The sequence below is a fragment of the Telmatherina bonti genome (genome assembly GCF_933228915.1).
Source record: "Telmatherina bonti genome assembly, chromosome: 11".
Classification (NCBI taxonomy): domain Eukaryota; kingdom Metazoa; phylum Chordata; class Actinopteri; order Atheriniformes; family Telmatherinidae; genus Telmatherina; species Telmatherina bonti.
The window spans coordinates 27,413,382-27,432,796 of NC_136629.1; the positions used below are offsets into that span (position 1 = coordinate 27,413,382).

The 19,415-nt window shown below is 37.6% G+C and overlaps 3 protein-coding genes across 3 annotated transcripts; 1 reads left to right on the forward strand and 2 right to left on the reverse strand.

Annotated features, from left to right (window-relative positions):
- Positions 1–1,964: 1,964 nt before the first annotated feature.
- On the reverse strand, positions 1,965–3,579 carry trmt2b (tRNA methyltransferase 2 homolog B; the record flags this gene model as incomplete). The annotated part of the gene is made up of 2 exons (XM_079248802.1): positions 1,965–2,582; positions 2,770–3,579. The coding sequence occupies 2 exons, from the start codon at positions 3,577–3,579 to the stop codon at positions 1,965–1,967; spliced, it is 1,428 nt and encodes a 475-aa protein (XP_079104928.1).
- Positions 3,580–3,914: 335 nt separating this feature from the next.
- Positions 3,915–11,382, forward strand: dnajb12a (DnaJ heat shock protein family (Hsp40) member B12a). Its single transcript, XM_079249470.1, has 9 exons — positions 3,915–4,049; positions 4,381–4,558; positions 6,432–6,577; positions 6,658–6,828; positions 8,632–8,711; positions 8,815–8,924; positions 9,012–9,184; positions 10,279–10,421; positions 10,794–11,382. Exons 1-8 carry the CDS (start codon positions 3,917–3,919, stop codon positions 10,398–10,400), a joined length of 1,113 nt encoding a protein of 370 aa, XP_079105596.1. The 5' UTR covers positions 3,915–3,916; the 3' UTR covers positions 10,401–10,421; positions 10,794–11,382.
- Positions 11,383–11,832: 450 nt separating this feature from the next.
- On the reverse strand, positions 11,833–12,984 carry LOC306762770 (DNA damage-inducible transcript 4 protein-like; the record flags this gene model as incomplete). Its single annotated transcript, XM_079249375.1, has 2 exons — positions 11,833–12,561; positions 12,825–12,984. The coding sequence occupies 2 exons, from the start codon at positions 12,982–12,984 to the stop codon at positions 12,053–12,055; spliced, it is 669 nt and encodes a 222-aa protein (XP_079105501.1). The 3' UTR covers positions 11,833–12,052.
- Between the last annotated feature and the right edge of the window lie 6,431 nt (positions 12,985–19,415).

Below are 19,415 nucleotides of genomic sequence, written 5' to 3' on the forward strand. Positions count from 1 at the left end.
TGCAGCGCTCCTCTTGCCTGTTTCAGGGCCGTTTTAAAGCCACTGCTTCATTGGGTAAATAAATACAATCAGCTGTAATATCTCATTGCCTGTTTGCTCGACTGATTTTTTCCCCCCCTTATCTTTCTGTCCCTCTAATATTTGTTTTTTTTTCCCCCCACATTTCATGACATCAATCCTTTATCTTTCAAGTCAAGCTTTAAATATATTTTAAAACTGAATGAGTAGACTTGTAGACACAGGTTTATATTGTGATATACTGAAATAAGTCTTAAGAAATTTGTTTTCATGAGCGACAAGAGACTGATGCATGGATGACAATGCCTTTATACTCAGTTTTTTCCCAAACGATTTGAAATCACTTGCAAATTTGTTGTTTAGTGACCTTAACTTAAATTTGTGAAACTATAACTTCACTATTTAAACATTATTATAAATGTATAGTTTCAGGCAAAGCGTCAATAGGCAAAATAAATCGCAGAGATCTGCAAATTGCTGATTGGCCTATTTCCTATGTCTATTCTTTAATAAAGAACCATACCAGAGTACTCATCATTTTGGATCTCAGGCTTCTGTATGAGCTGATACGTGGTTATTAAAGTTCATTTCAATGTCTTTCAACATGCTGTGTAATATAATTATTTGCACATGAAAGATGTTGTCCCATAAAAGATAAGATCTCATATTCAAGCGAAAACCACAATTCTGAATCAAATTATTTCACATAAATAGCAGTAACCTCCCATAAATGTACCTGCTGTGCACTTGTGGTGGTATGAACTTTTGTAAACTTGAATACACTGGATTAAATTACACAACCAGTGCAGATCAACTGCGGTTTGTAAAGGGATAGATCGGATTAAGTAGTTATGGCACCACCTACTGATTAAATCAAGATACTGCAGGGACCCTCAAAGGCGTACAGACAACAATGTCTACATTCCCTTTGAGTAGTAAGCAAATACTGGGTTAGCTTTATTTTACCTCAGTAGAAAATATAACTGGACCGTTTAGATGATGTGATTGTTATATTAGTCTAAACATAAACAAAATAAAACAAAAGGAAAAGCTTTTTTTTCTGAGACTTGGAAAAAAAAAAACTAAAAAGACTACATTCCAAGAACATTCAAAGCAAAGGTTTCTCATGATCTTAGTTGTATGTTCTGTTTGGTCATGAATTAGGCTAAATATCTTTGGTTCCTTTGAAAAAATCCACTAGTGCATTAATTTTTTTTTTTTTTTTTTTTAAACATGATGGATTTTTTTGTTATAACTCTGAAATCAAATAATTGTCTATTCTGCCTCATCATTCCCTGGAATTAATTATTTTAACTTAAACATTTGTTGCCAAATGTTTACTATTAAGCAAATTATGAAGAATAAATTATCTATACCAACTAAGAATTCAAATTAAAATACATAACTGTCCAATAGTTTCACTTTTTGCAACTAAACTATCATCTGAAAGCTATCACCTGAAAGTTTCACGTACCAGGACTTTTCAGTTACAGCCTGAGTTTCCACATTGTGGGATTCAATACAAAAGTCCATAAATTATACACTCAAGAAAATACAGGACATTAATCTTTCACTCAGGTTAATTAAATGATGTGTGAATCACTTTATTAATGTTATATTTAATACTTTAAAGATGTAAATTTATGAATGAACAGAAGATTGCACAGTAGTGTGTGCAGTAGCTCAATGAATTGGACATGCATTGTTTCAACAAGGTGATTTATCACGTAAAAACAGTGGTTATTTTTGAGATACCAAGCTGAAGGCATTATCTCTGGAATTATTTTCTGATAATTCCTCCAGTGTAAGAATACTGTAGGTAACAACAACAACGATCTATAAGATGCGATAATCAGCTGTAGAGTAAAATTTTATTCAGCTCTTTTCCAACAGTCAGAAGTATCCAATCTTGTTAAAACCCCTTTGGACAAAGCCATCTGAATTTGCTACCTCTCAAAAAGTAGCACAAGTTCACAGTGAGGAGTATGTGGGAACAAGTCCACAGGCACAGCAAGAGTTGGAGAAAAGGCCTCTCCTGTGAGTTTCTTCTGTGGGTCAGGAGCACAACAGAGCTCCCTGAAGTTCCTCATAGCCTCTCCATCTGGTTTACAGGAAACATAGACAAGCCTGCGGATAGCTGGTTGGTTTCGTAAAGCTCGGACCACTCTGTGATGGAGGCCAGCTCGAGACGGATTTACCACAGCTGTAAGGCCTCCGCCTGTGATGCTCAACTGAGACATGAGAGTGGGAAGCACCACTTCTGCCTTTCCAGGGATAAACTCACAATTGAACACGTTATTGAGAGCTGCATTGTGTGTAGCATCTTCCACTGCCTGTTCTATGAGCTCTATGCCGATAATTCTGTCCACTCTGGGAGAAAGAGTGATGCCGATGGCCCCTGTGCCACAGCACACATCTAGAAGAGTACCAGTTTGCATTTGTCCCCTTTTTTCCTCAGTGATTGGGACACAAAGGTCTCTTACTGTGCCATACAGCACCTCCGCAGCTGCTTGATTCACCTGGAAAAATGCATCTGCAGAGATACGGAACTTGAAGCCAAGCACCTGTGGATAACAATACAATAACATAAGCAAAGTTGAATCAAACTTCTCTTCACTGTTAATTAAATCAATTCACTATTTGCAATAGAAGAAGAATTCAGTCATTTACTATGTGGAGAAGATGTAACAAAATGTGCTACTGCAACTGCAATGACAAAAGGTTTAATGTTTTTGGAGCTTCATATATTACCTCCTCATATATGTGTGGTTGACCATACAGAAGCTGGTAAGGGGATTCCTCATTGGTACATCGAGTCATGGAGCTCTCCTGGAAGAACAGAGAGTCTAGCTGGCAAACAGTTCCAGGTCCCTGTCTGAAATAATCCACCAGCTCAGCCTGATGGACAGCCACCTCCTCTGGGGTGAGCGTTTGTGGATGAAAGTAGACTATGGCCATGGTGTGGCCCTTTACGTTGGTCCGCACTGTGACCTCTCTCCAATGACCCCCAGTGTGGAACTGCAGACAGGCATCCAGTGGGGAGAGACGGATGAAGTCCTGATAGCATCTGGCTACCAATTTGTGTTTCTCTGGCATGTTCAACAGGTGGTCCGCATTGACGCACACAATGTTTCCCTCCCTACCCGTGCCCACATAATATCCAACTGTTTTAGGATTTCCATCAATTCCTATGTTGACTGAAAACGTAGACTTGTTTCGGTAGCCATCTTTAATAGGTGATGGCAAAATAGGCAGGACAGGGAAGTTTAGTTTACTATTGATAGGTGATGAGGAATGTGACTGGAAATCACCTGTAAGATGACAAAAGAGCAGAGACAATATCTTTTCCTGATGCTTTTGCTTGACTTCAAGCTGTTCATCATAGCTGAGTCTCCAGAGAGGAGTGACCACATCAGCCAACCTCTCCTCCCAGGACAGACCATCAGTCCAGGTACGTTTCTTCTGAGTTTTTCTCCATCGTTTCTTTGGAGGGTTTCTATTAACAGTTAAAATTGTATCATTCGATGAAAACAACCGGAAGGTTTTAATCACAAAAGACATGTTATATCTGAAAGATCGACCTGACCGGCTGCATGTCGCTGTCAATGACATTTTGAACTTCGGATAAGATCAATTATATTTGAATGAACTACGGATGTAAAACAGTATCAAGCGGAAAACGACGACATATATGCCATATAGTAAACCACACTTTTGTATCTTGTCTTCTTTTTTAAGGATTGAGGTTTTTTTTAAAAAACAAAAAATACATATCCTTCCTTTTTGGAGACCTTGCTAAGTTCAAGTGAATTGGCATGACGTCATATTTAACGGACAGCTAGTGAACCAACGTCATCCCGTGCGTCGCAGGGCAAGTAAACATTTCCGCTGTGTCGCCATGGACTCAAACAAGGACGAAGCGGAGCGGTGCATTAAAATAGCTCGAAATGCGATCAATAACAACCAGCCGGACAAAGCCAGGAAGTTTTTGGAGAAGGCGCAGCGCCTGTTTCCGACGGACAAGGCCAAAAGTACGACGAATGAATATCTGTGAAGGCAGCGATTTTATCTCTATGGAAGGCCGAATAAGCTAGCGTTAGCATAGCTGTCTTTACGTTACACTATCTGCTCCAAACAGGTGCTGGTAGTTGTAGTTTTTCTAAGGAATCGCGCACTTCTCCTTTACTATATTTGATCACCTGTTATCTTAGACTTAGGCTGACATACTTAATGTTGGTGTTGTTGATGTTTCTTCTTGTAGCTACAATGCTAACCGGGGCAGCTATGGCAGCGGATTAACTGATCAGGAAACAAACTCATGTGGCAGCCTTTAATAAAAATGGCATCAATCTCTGTTTTCAGAGCTGTTGGAGTCTTTAGCCCAGAATGGAAAGCCTCCAGATGAGAATGGCCGACCAGAGAATGAAGATGGACCCAATCTGAGGCACCGTGGCGACAGAGAGAGAGCTGATGTGTCGCAGGGTTCCACCACGGATGCGGCTAAATCTTACACACCAGAGCAGCTGGAAGCTGTCAAAAAGTCAGTGTACCTAATGTCTATCTGTCTGACTCTGTCTCTACCTCTATCTCTGTCTTTATCTTTATCTCTGTCTCTATCTCTATCTGTCTCAGACACAATGTACCTGACATAATCACAAACAAGCGGGATAATGTTCACAAACCGGACGTGTATTTAAGCACATTAACAACTTGTGAATGTGTAATAAGTTATTGTAGTTTAAATGTGATTTAAAGAACAATTAGGAGTAGGGAAATGAACATGTAAATGTGGGACAATAAAAATATTAGTCTTATTCTTAATATAGTTTAAAAGTCATTATTAACTTTCTTGAATCTAAGAATATCATAAGTGTCGAGTCAAGTGAAATAAATTAAGTCAGATTTTTAAAAAGAAAAATATTGATATAATCAGTTCAGTGTACAACCCTAGTTTTCAAGTGTCTGCAACAAGGGAAATGCACTAAATTTGTGGAAAAATCTGACTTGATCTTAACCATCCTTTCCAATCGATATTCAGATTTCATTAATTGTACCTATTGACAGATTTACACATCATCGGCCTCGACTGAGATCAGGCCAAGTGAAAGCAGCTGTGTTTCTGGGCCTTATATTTGGTTAATCCTTGGGTTGGTCAAGTATTCTTTTGCATTTGTAAGTGCTGGGATTTCATTCTCTTCTCATGCTTCCCATTTTTAATGCACGTGAAGGAGGTAAGGAAAAGACATAAGGAGAGAGGATTTCTTGCAACTTGTTTTGAACAAGATGAGGCATGCTGGCTTTAGAGCTGTAATATTTCAATAAAAGATATTAAAATGTAGTTGTAACCCAGCTGCTGTCTGTTTGCTGTCAGTGAGCATAATTTATTGATGCATTAGAAATTGCAAGTTAAAACTCTGGACATGTGCTGAGACAAAGTAGAAAACTGTCCTGGGGTTTAAGGAATCACAATCTGGACTTTATATTGGAAATAATGTTTCAGGCTAAAGAGGAGAGGAACTGTTTAGCTTGTTGTCAGTGCAAAGTTAATAAACTAGCATCTGTAAAGGTATAGTGGTGCATTTATGTATTGTTGGTTGGAGGTAATTTGTCATTTGTGAAGACACTGTTAATGCAGGGCCAATCAGAGGAAAGATTTGACTTCTTTTCTCTCAAATGTCCAAGGGAAGCTAGATGAAAGTTAAATGCGTTTTGACTGCATGAACTGTGTGATGTAACTTTGTATGGCTCAAAACTCAGCAGTGACTATAAGGTTGATAGAAACACCTAAGATGAGGGGAAAAAAATGAATTATACAGCTTTAGACAACTCTAGAAAATGAAATAAAAGCAGCACTTTTTTGGTGAAGTCTAAATTTGAGAGTATACTTGCTGACAAAGAGCAGCACTGCCTGAAAAGAGGACCAGCCTTCATCAAACTAATTTTTCCCATGTGTTTGAACTGTAATTGGAGCTTGCCCTACATAAGAGCTGTCTGGTCAGTCATCAATGAAGCTACAAGTATGGACGACTGCAGTGTATTTGAAGGGAAAAATTAAATTACTAGATGTTTAAAGCTGGTTGAACAACGAACTCATAGATAGTGGCTACACCTCATCAACATAGCCAGCTCTTTGATGCATGTCATCACCCTTATTCTGGCCCCCTTCCTGTCACTTAATGGTCCAAAAAAGTCCACTAGAGCCAAATAAAATTCTGAACATGAACAGGATATTTACAATTTACTGTTGAACTATTATATGTTCATTACCAACAAAAGGTTCCCAGTTACAACATCCTATATATTGTCTTTGTGCTATCTTTCCGTTTTCATATAATTTATTATCACCTCTGGTGTTTGTTTTTTTAAATTTTATTTTTATTTTATGTTTTCTTCCTTTTTTTCATTCGTTGCAGGATTAAGAGCTGCAAAGATTACTACCAGATTCTGGGAGTAGAAAAGACCGCCTCCGAAGAGGATCTTAAAAAGGCCTACAGAAAACTGGCTCTGAAATTCCATCCTGATAAAAATCATGCTCCTGGAGCCACAGAAGCATTTAAAGGTAGACATTTCCCTATTGCATTTCTATGGACGACACGGGAACCTATGGGTACTGAGTGCATATTTGTATATGTCTTTCAGCTATTGGTAATGCCTATGCTGTTCTGAGTAACGCTGAAAAGCGAAGGCAGTATGATCAGTATGGGGAGGAAAGAACACACCCGAGCAGACACAGAGAACATCGTGACTTTGAAGCAGACATCTCACCTGAGGACCTCTTCAACATGTTCTTTGGTGGAGGTTTCCCAACAAGTGAGTAGAGGCCAGATAACTATAGTGTTGCCCACTACCAGTGTTACCACCAGTGTTACCACAACTGGTCATGACTTTGTTTGAACCTTATCAGGACTAAGTACTGGTAGTATTTTGATCTTTTTATTTAGATTATATGACAAGAAAACAAGCCAGACATCTTAGAGCATTCTACACCTTACATATGAGTTAACTTTGCTGGAGGTCTTTACACATACCTGGCATATCTCTTTTGAGACTAATTTAAAAGAGCTAATAAGTTGTAGGATCCACATCATTCTATGTTGGAAGTCATCCTTTTCAGCTATTTTGCTTTCAAAATGAGTTTCCCACTCTATGACTTAACTAAAAAATGTTATGTGGAACATATTAAATACCTTCTCACAGAAAATCTCCACTGCATATACTTTTGTTTATTTCTGCAGTGAACAACTATTAATGCACTCCTTTTGGCTTTTCACCCTTCTTGTGAATCCTGGGTGCTGGTCCTTATTCCTTTACCAGATTTATCATCCTCAGAATATTGTGTTGTAACATAGGATGGCTTAATCTGGATGCAAGCAGGGGGAGGAGTGTTTTTTGCAAAAAGATTCATGATAATTGTAAAGGCAGTAAAGTTACCTTTTACTAATACATAGAAGTTTTGAGTCTTAGGCATTTCTGCACAGAGATCGGTTCTCTTAAGCATTGAGGTGTGCAAACATTAAGTTGTCCAACATATGTCATTATGTTTAAACAATAAAATATGTCATGGCAAGAGTTTAGCATCTTATACTTTACCTTCTTATATTCCCTCTGTTAAAGTGATGGATGTGACTAGAAAAGCAAAGTAACTTTGACATCTGTACACATTTATAATAAGAGTATTAGGGGAAGTGATTGTAATTTAGTGACTGATTAGTTTTCTGAGTTGTTTGTTGTCCAGGGTTGGGTTGTGAGATATTATCTTTGCCTATACCAGCATATATATAGAGCAGGTTAGTAAGATCTATTCACTTGAACAAATGCAGAGGTTCATTTTAAGGCCATGTTTGGACAGATACATTCAGAGCAGTCCACTTGTGTTCCCATTACCATTAGCCTCTGAGCTGTGCTTCTTATTAATTCTTTCCTACAAACTGTCTGGGTAGAGGCAAAGTGGTAAAACCAGCAGACTTGCTGATCATCTTATTTTTTTATTGTACGATTTAAGTTTTGTTATAGCAAAAGCCAAAGGCCGATACTAGCACAAACAAAGACTGAGCGCAACTTTGCAGCATTGTTACCTTGTATAAGAAACGTGTTTTCAAAAATTCAGTGAAGCATGAGCACAGTGGGCAAGTTTTAATTCTAGCACTAATGTTCGATGTGGGAAATATTCAGTGGCTCAAAGTTAATTTCCGCTTCAATTCTCTCAAATTCCTGAATTACTTGTACTGCTGTAAAATGCAGTGTTTACACGTCTCGGTCTGGAACACAAAATTAGCAACGTCCTTAAAAATATGAGTTGTATCAAATTATATTATTGCTTAAAGCTGAACTGCATACTTCTGACAATCACTGAAATCATAATTTTGTGATTAAATAGAGTGAAACTAGCATCATTTTGTGTCTTAATTTCACATGGCTTGTAGATGCACAACTAATAATAACATGACACCCCCACCCCACCCCATGCACACGTACACACACACACACACACACACACGCACACTGAAGCAGAGTCACAGACAGAATTGTTTCAGATTTTAGAATTTAAAGTTTAACTTTACATAATAATTATTTAAATAACTTAAGTCTTCTTTTTTCTTATCTCCTTTACAGGCAATGTACATGTTTACAGAAATGGAAGAATGCACTTTGCACACCATAATAGGCATGAAAGACGAGAGCAACAGAGAGATGTAAGTCTTGTCTGTGATACTTAAATTGCACTTTATTTCAGCACAACTGATGTATGATCTCTGATGAACCTTGATTTGTTTTTTGTCTGTTTTTTCCTGATAGGGAGGTCTGGCTCTATTTGTCCAGCTGTTGCCTATCTTAATTCTCATCATTGTTTCTGCCCTCAGTCAGTTAATAGTCACCCAGCCTCCATACAGCCTTAGCTATCGTCCGTAAGTGCCTCATGGTTTGTAGAGCTTGCTGAAGATCTGAAGTATCTTCTAACAATGGTCTTACTGAGTTTCATTTCTGTTCATCAGGTCAGCTGGACATATTCACAAAAGGCATACATCCCACCTGAAGGTGCCTTTCTATGTTGGGGAGCGTTTCAATGAAGAGTTTTCTGGAAACGACCTGAAGATTGTTGAGAGAAATGTAGAAGATGACTACATCTCTAATCTAAGAAACAACTGTTGGAAGGAGAAGCAGCAGAGTGAGTTCACAGTGGGGCTGAACAGCTGATTTAATATTTTCATAACATCATTTATTTACAAACATTCTTCCAAAAGAAGTTGTGCAAAATTTCAGTGAATAAGAATTTTACAATTTGCTGACATGATACTTTATGGTTCTAGATCAGTGGAAATGTTATCTGGTTTGCAGATCACATTTTTTACAGAATGAAAACATTTGATGGACCATTAAAAAAAAAAAAATCCCAAACAGCTGAGCAGTATTTAACATATGCTAACTGCTGTGAAAATGAGGTTGTAAATCTTTTTTTTCTAACCAAAGCACTATTTTAAAAAAAAAAAAAAAAACCCAGCAAAACATAAATTTGCCAACAGCTGTTAAAGTGTAATTTCATATGCACTGCTTTCATAGTATATTTCCCTCAGATTAAATGGTTTGCTATTTAGAAGAAGAAACAGGATCAAAGCTGACGGTTTTGCATCGAGCAGTTCATCTGTATCCACAAGGAGGCAGCCCGCCAGTTGCAACAGGAAATCTCTCTATGTGCCTTTTTTTCCACATTTTGCATCAAAATCAAAAGTAAAAAGTAATTCATTAACCCCAGAGGGAAATTGCTAAAATGTTCAGTCCAGTGGATTTTCATTTCAATGAGATAAGGGAGCGTGCTCCAACTTGAGTTTTTGGTTCTAGTTCATTTTATTGAAAAACATTAATTGATTGCCAAACGTGTTAAGTATTCTGTGTGTTCAAGAAAAGACATTAAGCAAAAAATTTACTCTTTTTGCTTGTTTTTTAAGTGATTAAGGACACTTAGATCAACTCTAGTATACTAACATGTATGTGTCAACTAAGGCTAGGTGAGAGACAGAGTATGTCTTGGACATGTCATCAGTCTATCACAGAAACAAATAATCAAAGACACCTACAGCCACATCTTCAGCTAGTTTGTAATCTCTACGTAACTTAAGATACATATCATTTGACTGTGTCAAACTCCACAGAGAGGCTTCAGCTGAATTTGCAACACTTTGCACACTGCACCAGCTGATATACCATGACCTAATTACACGTATAGATTATGGCTGACCGAGGTTGTTTTTGTGTTTATTTCAGAGGAAGGGTTGCTGTATCGTGCTCGTTACTTTGGGGATTCGGAGCTGTACCAAAGAGCACAGAGAATGGGGACTCCTAGTTGTTCCAGACTATCTGAGATCCAGGTTATACTGGATGGCTAAAAGCCACTTGCACAAACATGGGTATGTTTCCACAAACTCTATAGATCACAGACCTGCAGGCTGTTTTTTTCCTGGCTACTGTAATTTATCCGTAATTTATCCAGCTTTATTTTTTGTCGAACAGCTTACTGCGGCATGTTAATGCAGCTGACACCACATTTACAGGAAGCAGCTGTGTTTTTTCAGATGACAGGATTGGTTAACCTGTTAAAACTTGCTGTATTATCCATATGATCAGTTTTTTGTAACTGTTCCACTGATGATAAGTATTGAATAAGTAGCTGATAATGATTTTGCAGAAGTGTAGAAATTGATTAAAAGAGTTGCGTAAGAGGTTTGATTTTTTTATTTTTATTTTTTTGCTTATAACTGACATATTTATTTCCTTTTTAGGTTTGTCAGTACTTGAATCTAATGAGAAGAAATCGGTCGGAGCCCACGCAAATTGGAGCATATTTCTGCAGCAAACCAAGAGAATTGAAAAAGAAAAATGCCTTATGTGCAGTGGGCGGCAGGCTTCATCAGGGAACCTCTCTGCAGCCTGATGTAGATTGACTTCCTGTAGAATTGTGAGAAGCTTTGAGATGCCATTATCTTCCTCTTATGTCTTGACAATGATGAGAGTCCGCTGGACGTCATGTTGGAAATTACAAACATTGTGGTCTGTTTGAACGGTAAACAAAGCTGCTGAGATTAGCTTCTTTCATGATCTTATTTTTCTTAGATAAACCTCAAGGCCTTCTCATAGACAACCAGTCTGAGCCACTCACAAGGAAAGTGTAATTTTTATAGTTCTTCCCGATGTAAATACCCATTTTACTTTTAACACTATTGGAGTTATTAGTCTTTTACTATGTTTTGTGGATTTGCTTGTAGCCTGTTGATCAGAATTATTGAAGATTGTTGCACAGATAAAAGTTATCCATATTTATTAAATTAACAAGCTAAAATTGTATAAAAGTTTCTTTGAATTAAATTTGTCCAATGATTGATTTTGTGCTTGTTTTTCTCTTTTACACACATTTTTCTTTTCTTTGATATTTACTTTATGAATTTATGCTTCACATTTTTTTTTTTCCTGAGTGGGTTTTCTTTTGCTTTTTCCTAAGAAGTAGAAATGAAATGTAGCTATCCAAAGAAAACAAATTGCAGACTAAATGGCTTTTGAATGTGGTATCAATAGGTGCTTTTCCAGCATGATGCAATGTGCAAAGGCAGTTGGGGGAGCTTCACAGTGGAGATGCCAGAAAGTTGGAGGTGGAATTCTTCACTGTGTGTGTGCTGCAATAATAATCAGAAACAGATGAAAACACCATATTAATAGAAAATAATTTATTTTTATTTGCTTTCAAGTTAGAAATACAAAACATACATTTTGTGTGGTAAGACTATCAAATACTTTCCCTCACATATATGGGGAAAAAGCCTCTTGTGAGTCACCTTCAGCAAGGTGAGTAGCTGCCATGAGACATAAGTTGGTCCCTTGAGTAACCATGTATTTCATCAACATACACTGATGACTCCGGATATTGTGTCAGTGCAATTCATTGAACAGTGGTATCTTAAAATACTATGCATTAACCCTCCCTTTTCCATAGTTTATATTTTTTTTTTTTTTAAAAAGTATAAATTATCAGGCACATGAGTACCCCTCAGCAGCACTCCTCAATCAGCAGTTCATCTGAACAGTATAGTTTCTTCTTGATGGCCCTGAAGCTGTTGCTGAGCTTCAGAGTATTGTGGTGCCTTGGAGACATGGCAGATAGGGGCTTGCCACTTTTGAAGAACTTCTGAACCTTTGGCCACAGTCCACTAGACTCGAGCCTCAGCACCAGGGTCACATGAAAGGTTGGGACCAGGGTGGGATCCACTGCTATCTGATCCACAGCGCTTAGTGAGTCCGGGTCCCCTTTGTCCACACACAGGTCAATGAGCGCCCCCCTGAGGCCGCAGGGCTCGTTGACAGCCAAGTGGAGGAGCTTTTTGCTGATCTTGCGTATGAGGCAGTCGGATAAGATGAGTTTGGAGCAGCACAGGATGTGTGATGCGTTGTTGAGGCTTTGTGCAATGGTGGTCACCACATCTGCAGCCAAAGTCTCCTCCAGGGGGTAACAGAAGAAGCTGCTGTCTGAGTCCGACAGAGACAAGTCCGCCACAGATCCTGAAACAAAGAAGAAATTATTCAAAGTTAGTCCAGACACGTTTTACTCTGAACTCTTTATGTAGTTTTCTTATTATTGAAAATAGTGTGTGTGTGTGTGTGTGTACTTTTCCCTTCCGTTTTCACTTTAGCAGCTTTCTGTCTGGATCCTGTCGCCCCCCACCCCGTCCCCCCAGAATAAGCAATAAAAATAAAAAAAAAACAAGAAAGAAAGAAATTTGCGTCTGCCTAAATTAAAAAGTAATAATCTCTCAGACACTTACCACATTCACTCCTGCAGTACTGGTCTGCTGCGACTGTCTGATTGATTCCCTTCAGTTCGACCAGCCTCTGCAGCAGATTGCTCCAGGACAGGCGCTGTGGGCTCCTGTCTTCTGCTGGAGACGGAGGAAAACTGCCATCCAGAGATTGGTTGCAAGACATTTATAAGACAAAATGCTGTGATTGCAAGGCAAAGAAAAAGTGCAGTGGTATCCTCTCACAGTTGGTCCCGCTCCTGAGTCGAACCAGCTGGAAAACACACTTTGCAACAATGGAACAAAGCATTAAATACCCACGCAAGAAAGCCCCGCCCACATGATTTCTTAACCAATGAGCTGTCAGCTCACGTCCTCAATGCACTACCCTGCCTGGTAACATGTGTGATTCGTTTGACTCCCTCCCATCCCCTTTGCCTTACAGTTTCACCAGCAGAGAAGTGGTCCATCCCCCACCACGTACTGGACACGTCCCAAGCAAACTTCTTGACATAAACAAATGTCCTTGCTGCACTGGACTTTAAAATGTAAAAAATTCTGAAGCAAGTTTGCCGACAAGCAACACTTTTAGGATATAAAAGACAGACACACCCACACACCCACCACTCAGCTGGACAAGAAAGACGTGATGAAAGAAATGTTGACATCGATTCTTCTGCAGCTCTCTCGACACGTATCCCACGTAGACATTGTTTTTTTTTTTTTTTTTTTTTTTTTTTTTTCTCTTCCTTTGTTTTCTTTTTATTTCAACTTTAAACTTAACACGGCCATTACTCCCATGTGTTCTGGTAGCCTGTTATTACTGCACACCAAACTGGTTATAAATGTTAGTTAAAGATTTTCCATTCACCTTCCAAGTTTACAGATTGGCTCAGATTTCGGGTGTTTAAAAGATTTGAAGCTTCAGATATACTTTTTCATAGCCTGTTTGCCTCTGAAAATGACAGTTTCATCAATTAAGCTTTCTTTCTTTCTTTGGATGGGAGGTAAAAAGTTTTCAGTAATTAGGGAAACAAACTTTAAAAGCAACATTTCTTTCTCTTGAATTTAAACAAATATTCAGATTCAAGCCAGCCCCCACGCAAGGAAAGAGAAGGAAACAAAGGAATAGGCAAATAGGCTGCTTCATTGCCCCACCGGTTTGTGTGGCTTTTGTTAATGTTTTCACCCTGTATTTATTTATTTGTTTGTTTGTTGTCCAAGTTGGCACAAGGGTAAGTTTTAGGGGAAATCATTTGTCTTCTAAAATCATGGAAAAACTAAAGCAAAAGTTTACAAATATTACTGAATGTATGTATCTACATATATGAACAACAACAACAGCAGGATGTTGCTGTTTGTAGTTTTCACTACTTTATTTAGCTTTATATTGAGGGAATTCCAAAAAGTTTGAGGACCATGAGATTTTAAGTGAAATGGAAAGAAAAAAACCCTAAAAGTTCAGATACACAAGTCTGTTTTCAATGTTTGTGCTTTTAATCTTAGTTTTGTTGTTGTTTTCATCATTTCTTGAAATGAAATCAAATTAGCAGATAACTATTTGGTAAAGGTACTTATTAATCAAATACCTGAAATAGACCTCTGACTTCATTGCTGATAATTGTGAACTACTTTGGAAACAACTGGTTGTTTGAATATTATCATTAAATGTTACTTTTAACAAATTTGTCAACTAATTTCTGGGAAGCATAAAGTTTTTAGAATATTACAGAAACGCTTCCAACTAATTACGTAACATTTAACTAAAAAGTGCATATCAGCAAAGTATTTAAATGTAAATTTCTCCTCAAAATGAGAGATAATTTTACTAAATCGTCCCCACATGTTGCAAATCCCTACTTGTCCATATGATGACGCTATTGCACCAGCTTTAAAAAAAAATAAATAAAAACAGTAAGGAAGCCATAACCAGTGGAGTGGGAATATCTACTGTTTTGACTGTTAATGCCTGAGAAGATATAGAGTTTGACATCTTTTTTTTTATTTTTTTATACGCATGTGCTTTTTACTGTCCATGTTATGTACTGTTCATTGTTGTAAAGTTGAGTCTCAGCTTTTTACTGTACTCTTTTGGGGGTAAAACATGATTTCCGCAATGTCATGGGACCAAAATATCTGAATGGAAAGGGGAAACAAAGAGTGACAGGAGCTGTGTTTTTACAGTTCACACAAGCCTGAGCAAGCTGTTAGATCAGCCAGCCTGAGGCCATTTATTTCATGTATAATAGAGCTACAACTAAATGGATTGTCAAAGAAATTCTTTCTGGAACATTTTGCTTTAATCAAAAGAGCGTTATAATGGATCATAAAGAGAGACCATATTACTATTATCACCCACTATTTGTATCTGTAATTGGTTCTGAAATAACTAAAGAAATTATACTTCTCTTAAATGGAAACTAAAATATATTTTAAACCTGCTTTTGCTGAAATACATCTTGTATCCTCTGTATGAACATATTAATCGCTCTGTTTATCAGGCCTTTCAGCTCTTAATGCAGTACTCTCCATTGGCTTCTTGAGTTTGCGTCATGTGAAGCTGGAGCTGGGACTGCATTTCACATAGGTTTTGATTTATTGCTGGAAGTAGCAGAAACAGACCTGCACTCTCAGGGGAGGAGAGGTTCTGACATTTGGCATGTTTTGCTGAGACACACTCTTCTTTATCAAAGTGTTTGCACTGTACACACCATTTGCAAATAGTCTATCAGCTTATTGAAGATTAAGTCTTTGTTTTTGCCAAAGTGTCATTTCTTTAAGTCTCTGTATTTTTTTTAAGGTTTTTAAAACAAATTTATAAGTTGGACAGAAAAGTTTAACTTTTTGAGGTGGTGTAACATAAATAAACAAGCATTTACAAACATAAAGGAATTATCTGCATGTGTCCAGCTTCACTCGACTCCTTTTTTCTTTTTGTTGTCTTTTCTATTCATGCAAACATTTACACAAAAGTGGGCAAAAAGAAAAGGTGTTAAGAGACAAACAAGGTGAAATAAGAGTGTTGTGTGTGTATGTATGTTGCAACAAGGTTAATGAAAATACTCATGAGTCCAGACGTAAATATCTCAAAATGAAATGGAGATTAAATAAAAATAAGAATCGTAACAGTAATATTGGTAAAAAAAAAATATATATTAGTAACCGCAACTAAAATAAAATAAATCATATTAATGTAATAAAAATATTATAACAATAATAAATGCATGGAATAAAATAATGATTTGACTGAATACATTTTTAAATGACTAGCTTAACATCTGCATGTTAAGGAAATGTTTGACATTACTCCTAAATCTCTCTGTTGCAGTCAAACAAAATCCATCACCTGCATTCCTGTAGAATTAGGAGGACCCACATATTCCATGTGGTCTCGGGATCCCTATGAGAAACCTGCTGGACAACCTGGTTCTTCTCAGACTGTATGTGTATTTTGAGGAAACAACTTCAAAATACACACAAAAACACTGTTTAAGAAGTAATTTGACCGTGATGAGCAGAAGAATTACTAGAAGGATTTTATTAAAAAAAAAAAAAAAATCCTGCTTCAATGTATTTACTGTAGTTAGTGTCAAGATATGCTTCTCATCATGCAGAATGACTTATCTCAGTCAAATGTTTGAATGACTAAATGATTAGCTCCTGTGATATAATGAGCATATCACTTCAGTTTTACAGCTAGAACACATTTTAATGGCTTTACATACTACAAGAATGAATATGAATCTCAGAAATCAATAACCACTTAAGCCTCATAATAAATATGCAGAGAAATGAGTCTGATATTTGTCTTTAAAATAAATCAAAATAGAAGTAACCCAACATGACACCTAACCCATTACAAGGAAATACTAAAGGTAAAGTACAATAAACGCCCCTTAAATATCACTTGCGTGAATATGTATATTTTTCTTATTGGTGAAATCAAGTAAACATGAAATGTTTTGAAAATTGCTTTGAGTATTATTTGGTCCATGCATGCCTCAATTCTGAAGTCATTCCAGCAATCACAATTACATTCTTTCCCTCTGAGTCACAGAATATCCCACCCCAGGAAACCTCAGTCACAACGTATTCACATTTCTCTCATAATGACCTGAAACCCCCTACAGCTGAGCTCTTCTAGGATTACTCAGCCATTTTTCTCAAATCTGTCTCCAATGAATGAGACAAATGTTATCGGTCTGTGATGCCCCCACCACTCCCTCCCCCATCTTCTTCTGTGACTATCACATAACATCTTTGTGGATCAGGGCTGTGCTCCCCTCTCAGTGGAACAATTTCAAGGTTACCTTTGGAGGATGCATTAGCTAATCACATGACCAGTTTTGCTTTATTTGACTCACCACTCTTAGTTTGATTAATGTTTCTGGGACAGCAGCAAGCAGACTGCAGCAGCTGCAGAGGTGCAGTCTTAAAATGGGTCAGTGTGACCACACTTAGCAGTGGTTTATATAAAAGAAATGGCATACAGTACAATTCCAAGCAGCTGCACATTTAGTCTTTGAACACATTAATATTTTATTTTCAACCTGAATGTGCAGTGTTCTTATATATGCACCCACTATATGTAGATTAAAGCAAGCTCAGTTGCATTTAGACACAGATTTAATAATTTTTCCCTTGCTGGACACGTGTGCTCATTCAGTTTGAACTACTTCCTCTTTCTTCATCTTTTTTCGTGAACTTGATTGTGTTCAGCCAAGAGATTAGAATGACACACAGTCTTGTAGTTGCCCTTATTAACACAGGCTCAAAGGCACTCCTCTAAGGATCAAATAAAGATGGCATCAGTTAATCCAGCATTTCAATTACAAGCTGTCATTCAACGTGTCTCTCTAGGGCTGAGAGTGCAGCAGGGTAAGACACGGCAGTCATGCAGGCAGACAGACAGATTGTTGTTACGTGGTGCAAACACCACAGGAATATCAGAAAACAAGTACACCATCTAAATGCAAAACAAAGCCCCAAGGTGAATTTATTAGGACTTACATTGTGTTTGTGTTTGAAAAATGCAGCAAACAAATCAGTGGCAAAAGGATACTGTTGATCCCACTTTTTCACCTTTATTAAATCTTAACATGCAATTTCAGCCAGGTTTATTTCATTGGGAAATATTGGTTGGATGATAGAAGAATGTCAATCTGTCATGTTATCCTTTCTCCAGACTGGCATGGAGCTACTTTAAATAAAATGGACAACTACATGCAAGTAATGGTTGACTGGCATCATTCCTCTGAAGCAAATGCAACATCACTGATGTTCTATGTGGATTAATAAATGTTTCTGTTAGGACAGTGTCTCAGGGTTTTTTGTTAATCTTTTATATGCTCTTTTATTCCTGCAATCACAAGCATCTAGCTGCAGGAATGGGCTATAATTAAAAGTATTGGTACAGGATGAATATATAACATGATATTTAAACAGGCACGAATGAAGACCAAATGTGAGTGGTCAAACATCATCATCATCATCACAAGTTCTACCTGAGCTTTTTGATGATACACATAATATAGATATTTTTTCATCATTCAGCTTGTCCATAAAATACCTCGCTAGTTTTAAATATCTAATGGCTGCAGCCTTAAGCAGAAAGACCCATTTCAGAATCAGTCAAATCAGACATATAATTTGGATTTATGACCAGTGATGCCTTCACAACTCAGACTGGTGGTCCTTTTGGTGAGGCAGGGTTACCTTCTAAAACCCTGGAAAGTTTAATCTTTCTGTAATAATGAATAATCTACTTAGATTTATTAATATTTTTGTGCAGCAGACCCCCACAATGAAGAACAATAGGCAGGATTGCCTTGTCTGGATGGGGGTCAGTGGGGACCCCTCTGGAGCCATGTCTGCAGGTGGGGCATGGAGGTGAATGCCTTGTGACCTGGCCTTTGCACATGGGACACATGCAATCAAATCAGGCTGTTGTGAATCAAATTAACGGTGAAACCCAGCCCTATTTATTTAGGAAAGTAACTATTCAGTTACTTTTTAACAAATACAAATGTTCAAATATAAAATATAAATCCTTTAAATGAACTGTAAATTCATCTGCATTTTCATGAATATTAGGTCTGACAAATGAATGAAATGAGAACTTAATAGAATAAATGACTAAACAGAGAATCTACAATCTCAGACTGCTTGGTTGTTTCGGCTTTATCTCCTTTTCAGGAGAGGAGCATCATGTAATAACAGCCAACTTGAAGGCATAATTTGTTTTCAGTCATAATGAACATTTCACATAACATTTTTGTCTTTTATATTTTCAAAGGAAATGGTAGGAACTGGAATCAAAAGGAGGTGTAATTGCAGCGTCTGCAATTCCAGCTCCCTTTGTTTTCTCTGGACTCCGCATTGCTGATTTTGATCATCAGTGTGTGTATCTGTGTACTTGTATGTGTGGTTGCGCACTAGGAGTCTGTTGTGGGATTTTAATCTCCCTCATCAATCATTATCACTTTTGCAGTCGTCTCTATCTAAAAAACCCTGGTCAGATGAAGACAGCATCAGTGTGCTGAATCATTTTAGCGCCCTGGTAACAGCATTGTAACAATGGAAAAAGTAATAGACTACTCATTACTAACAAAGTAATGG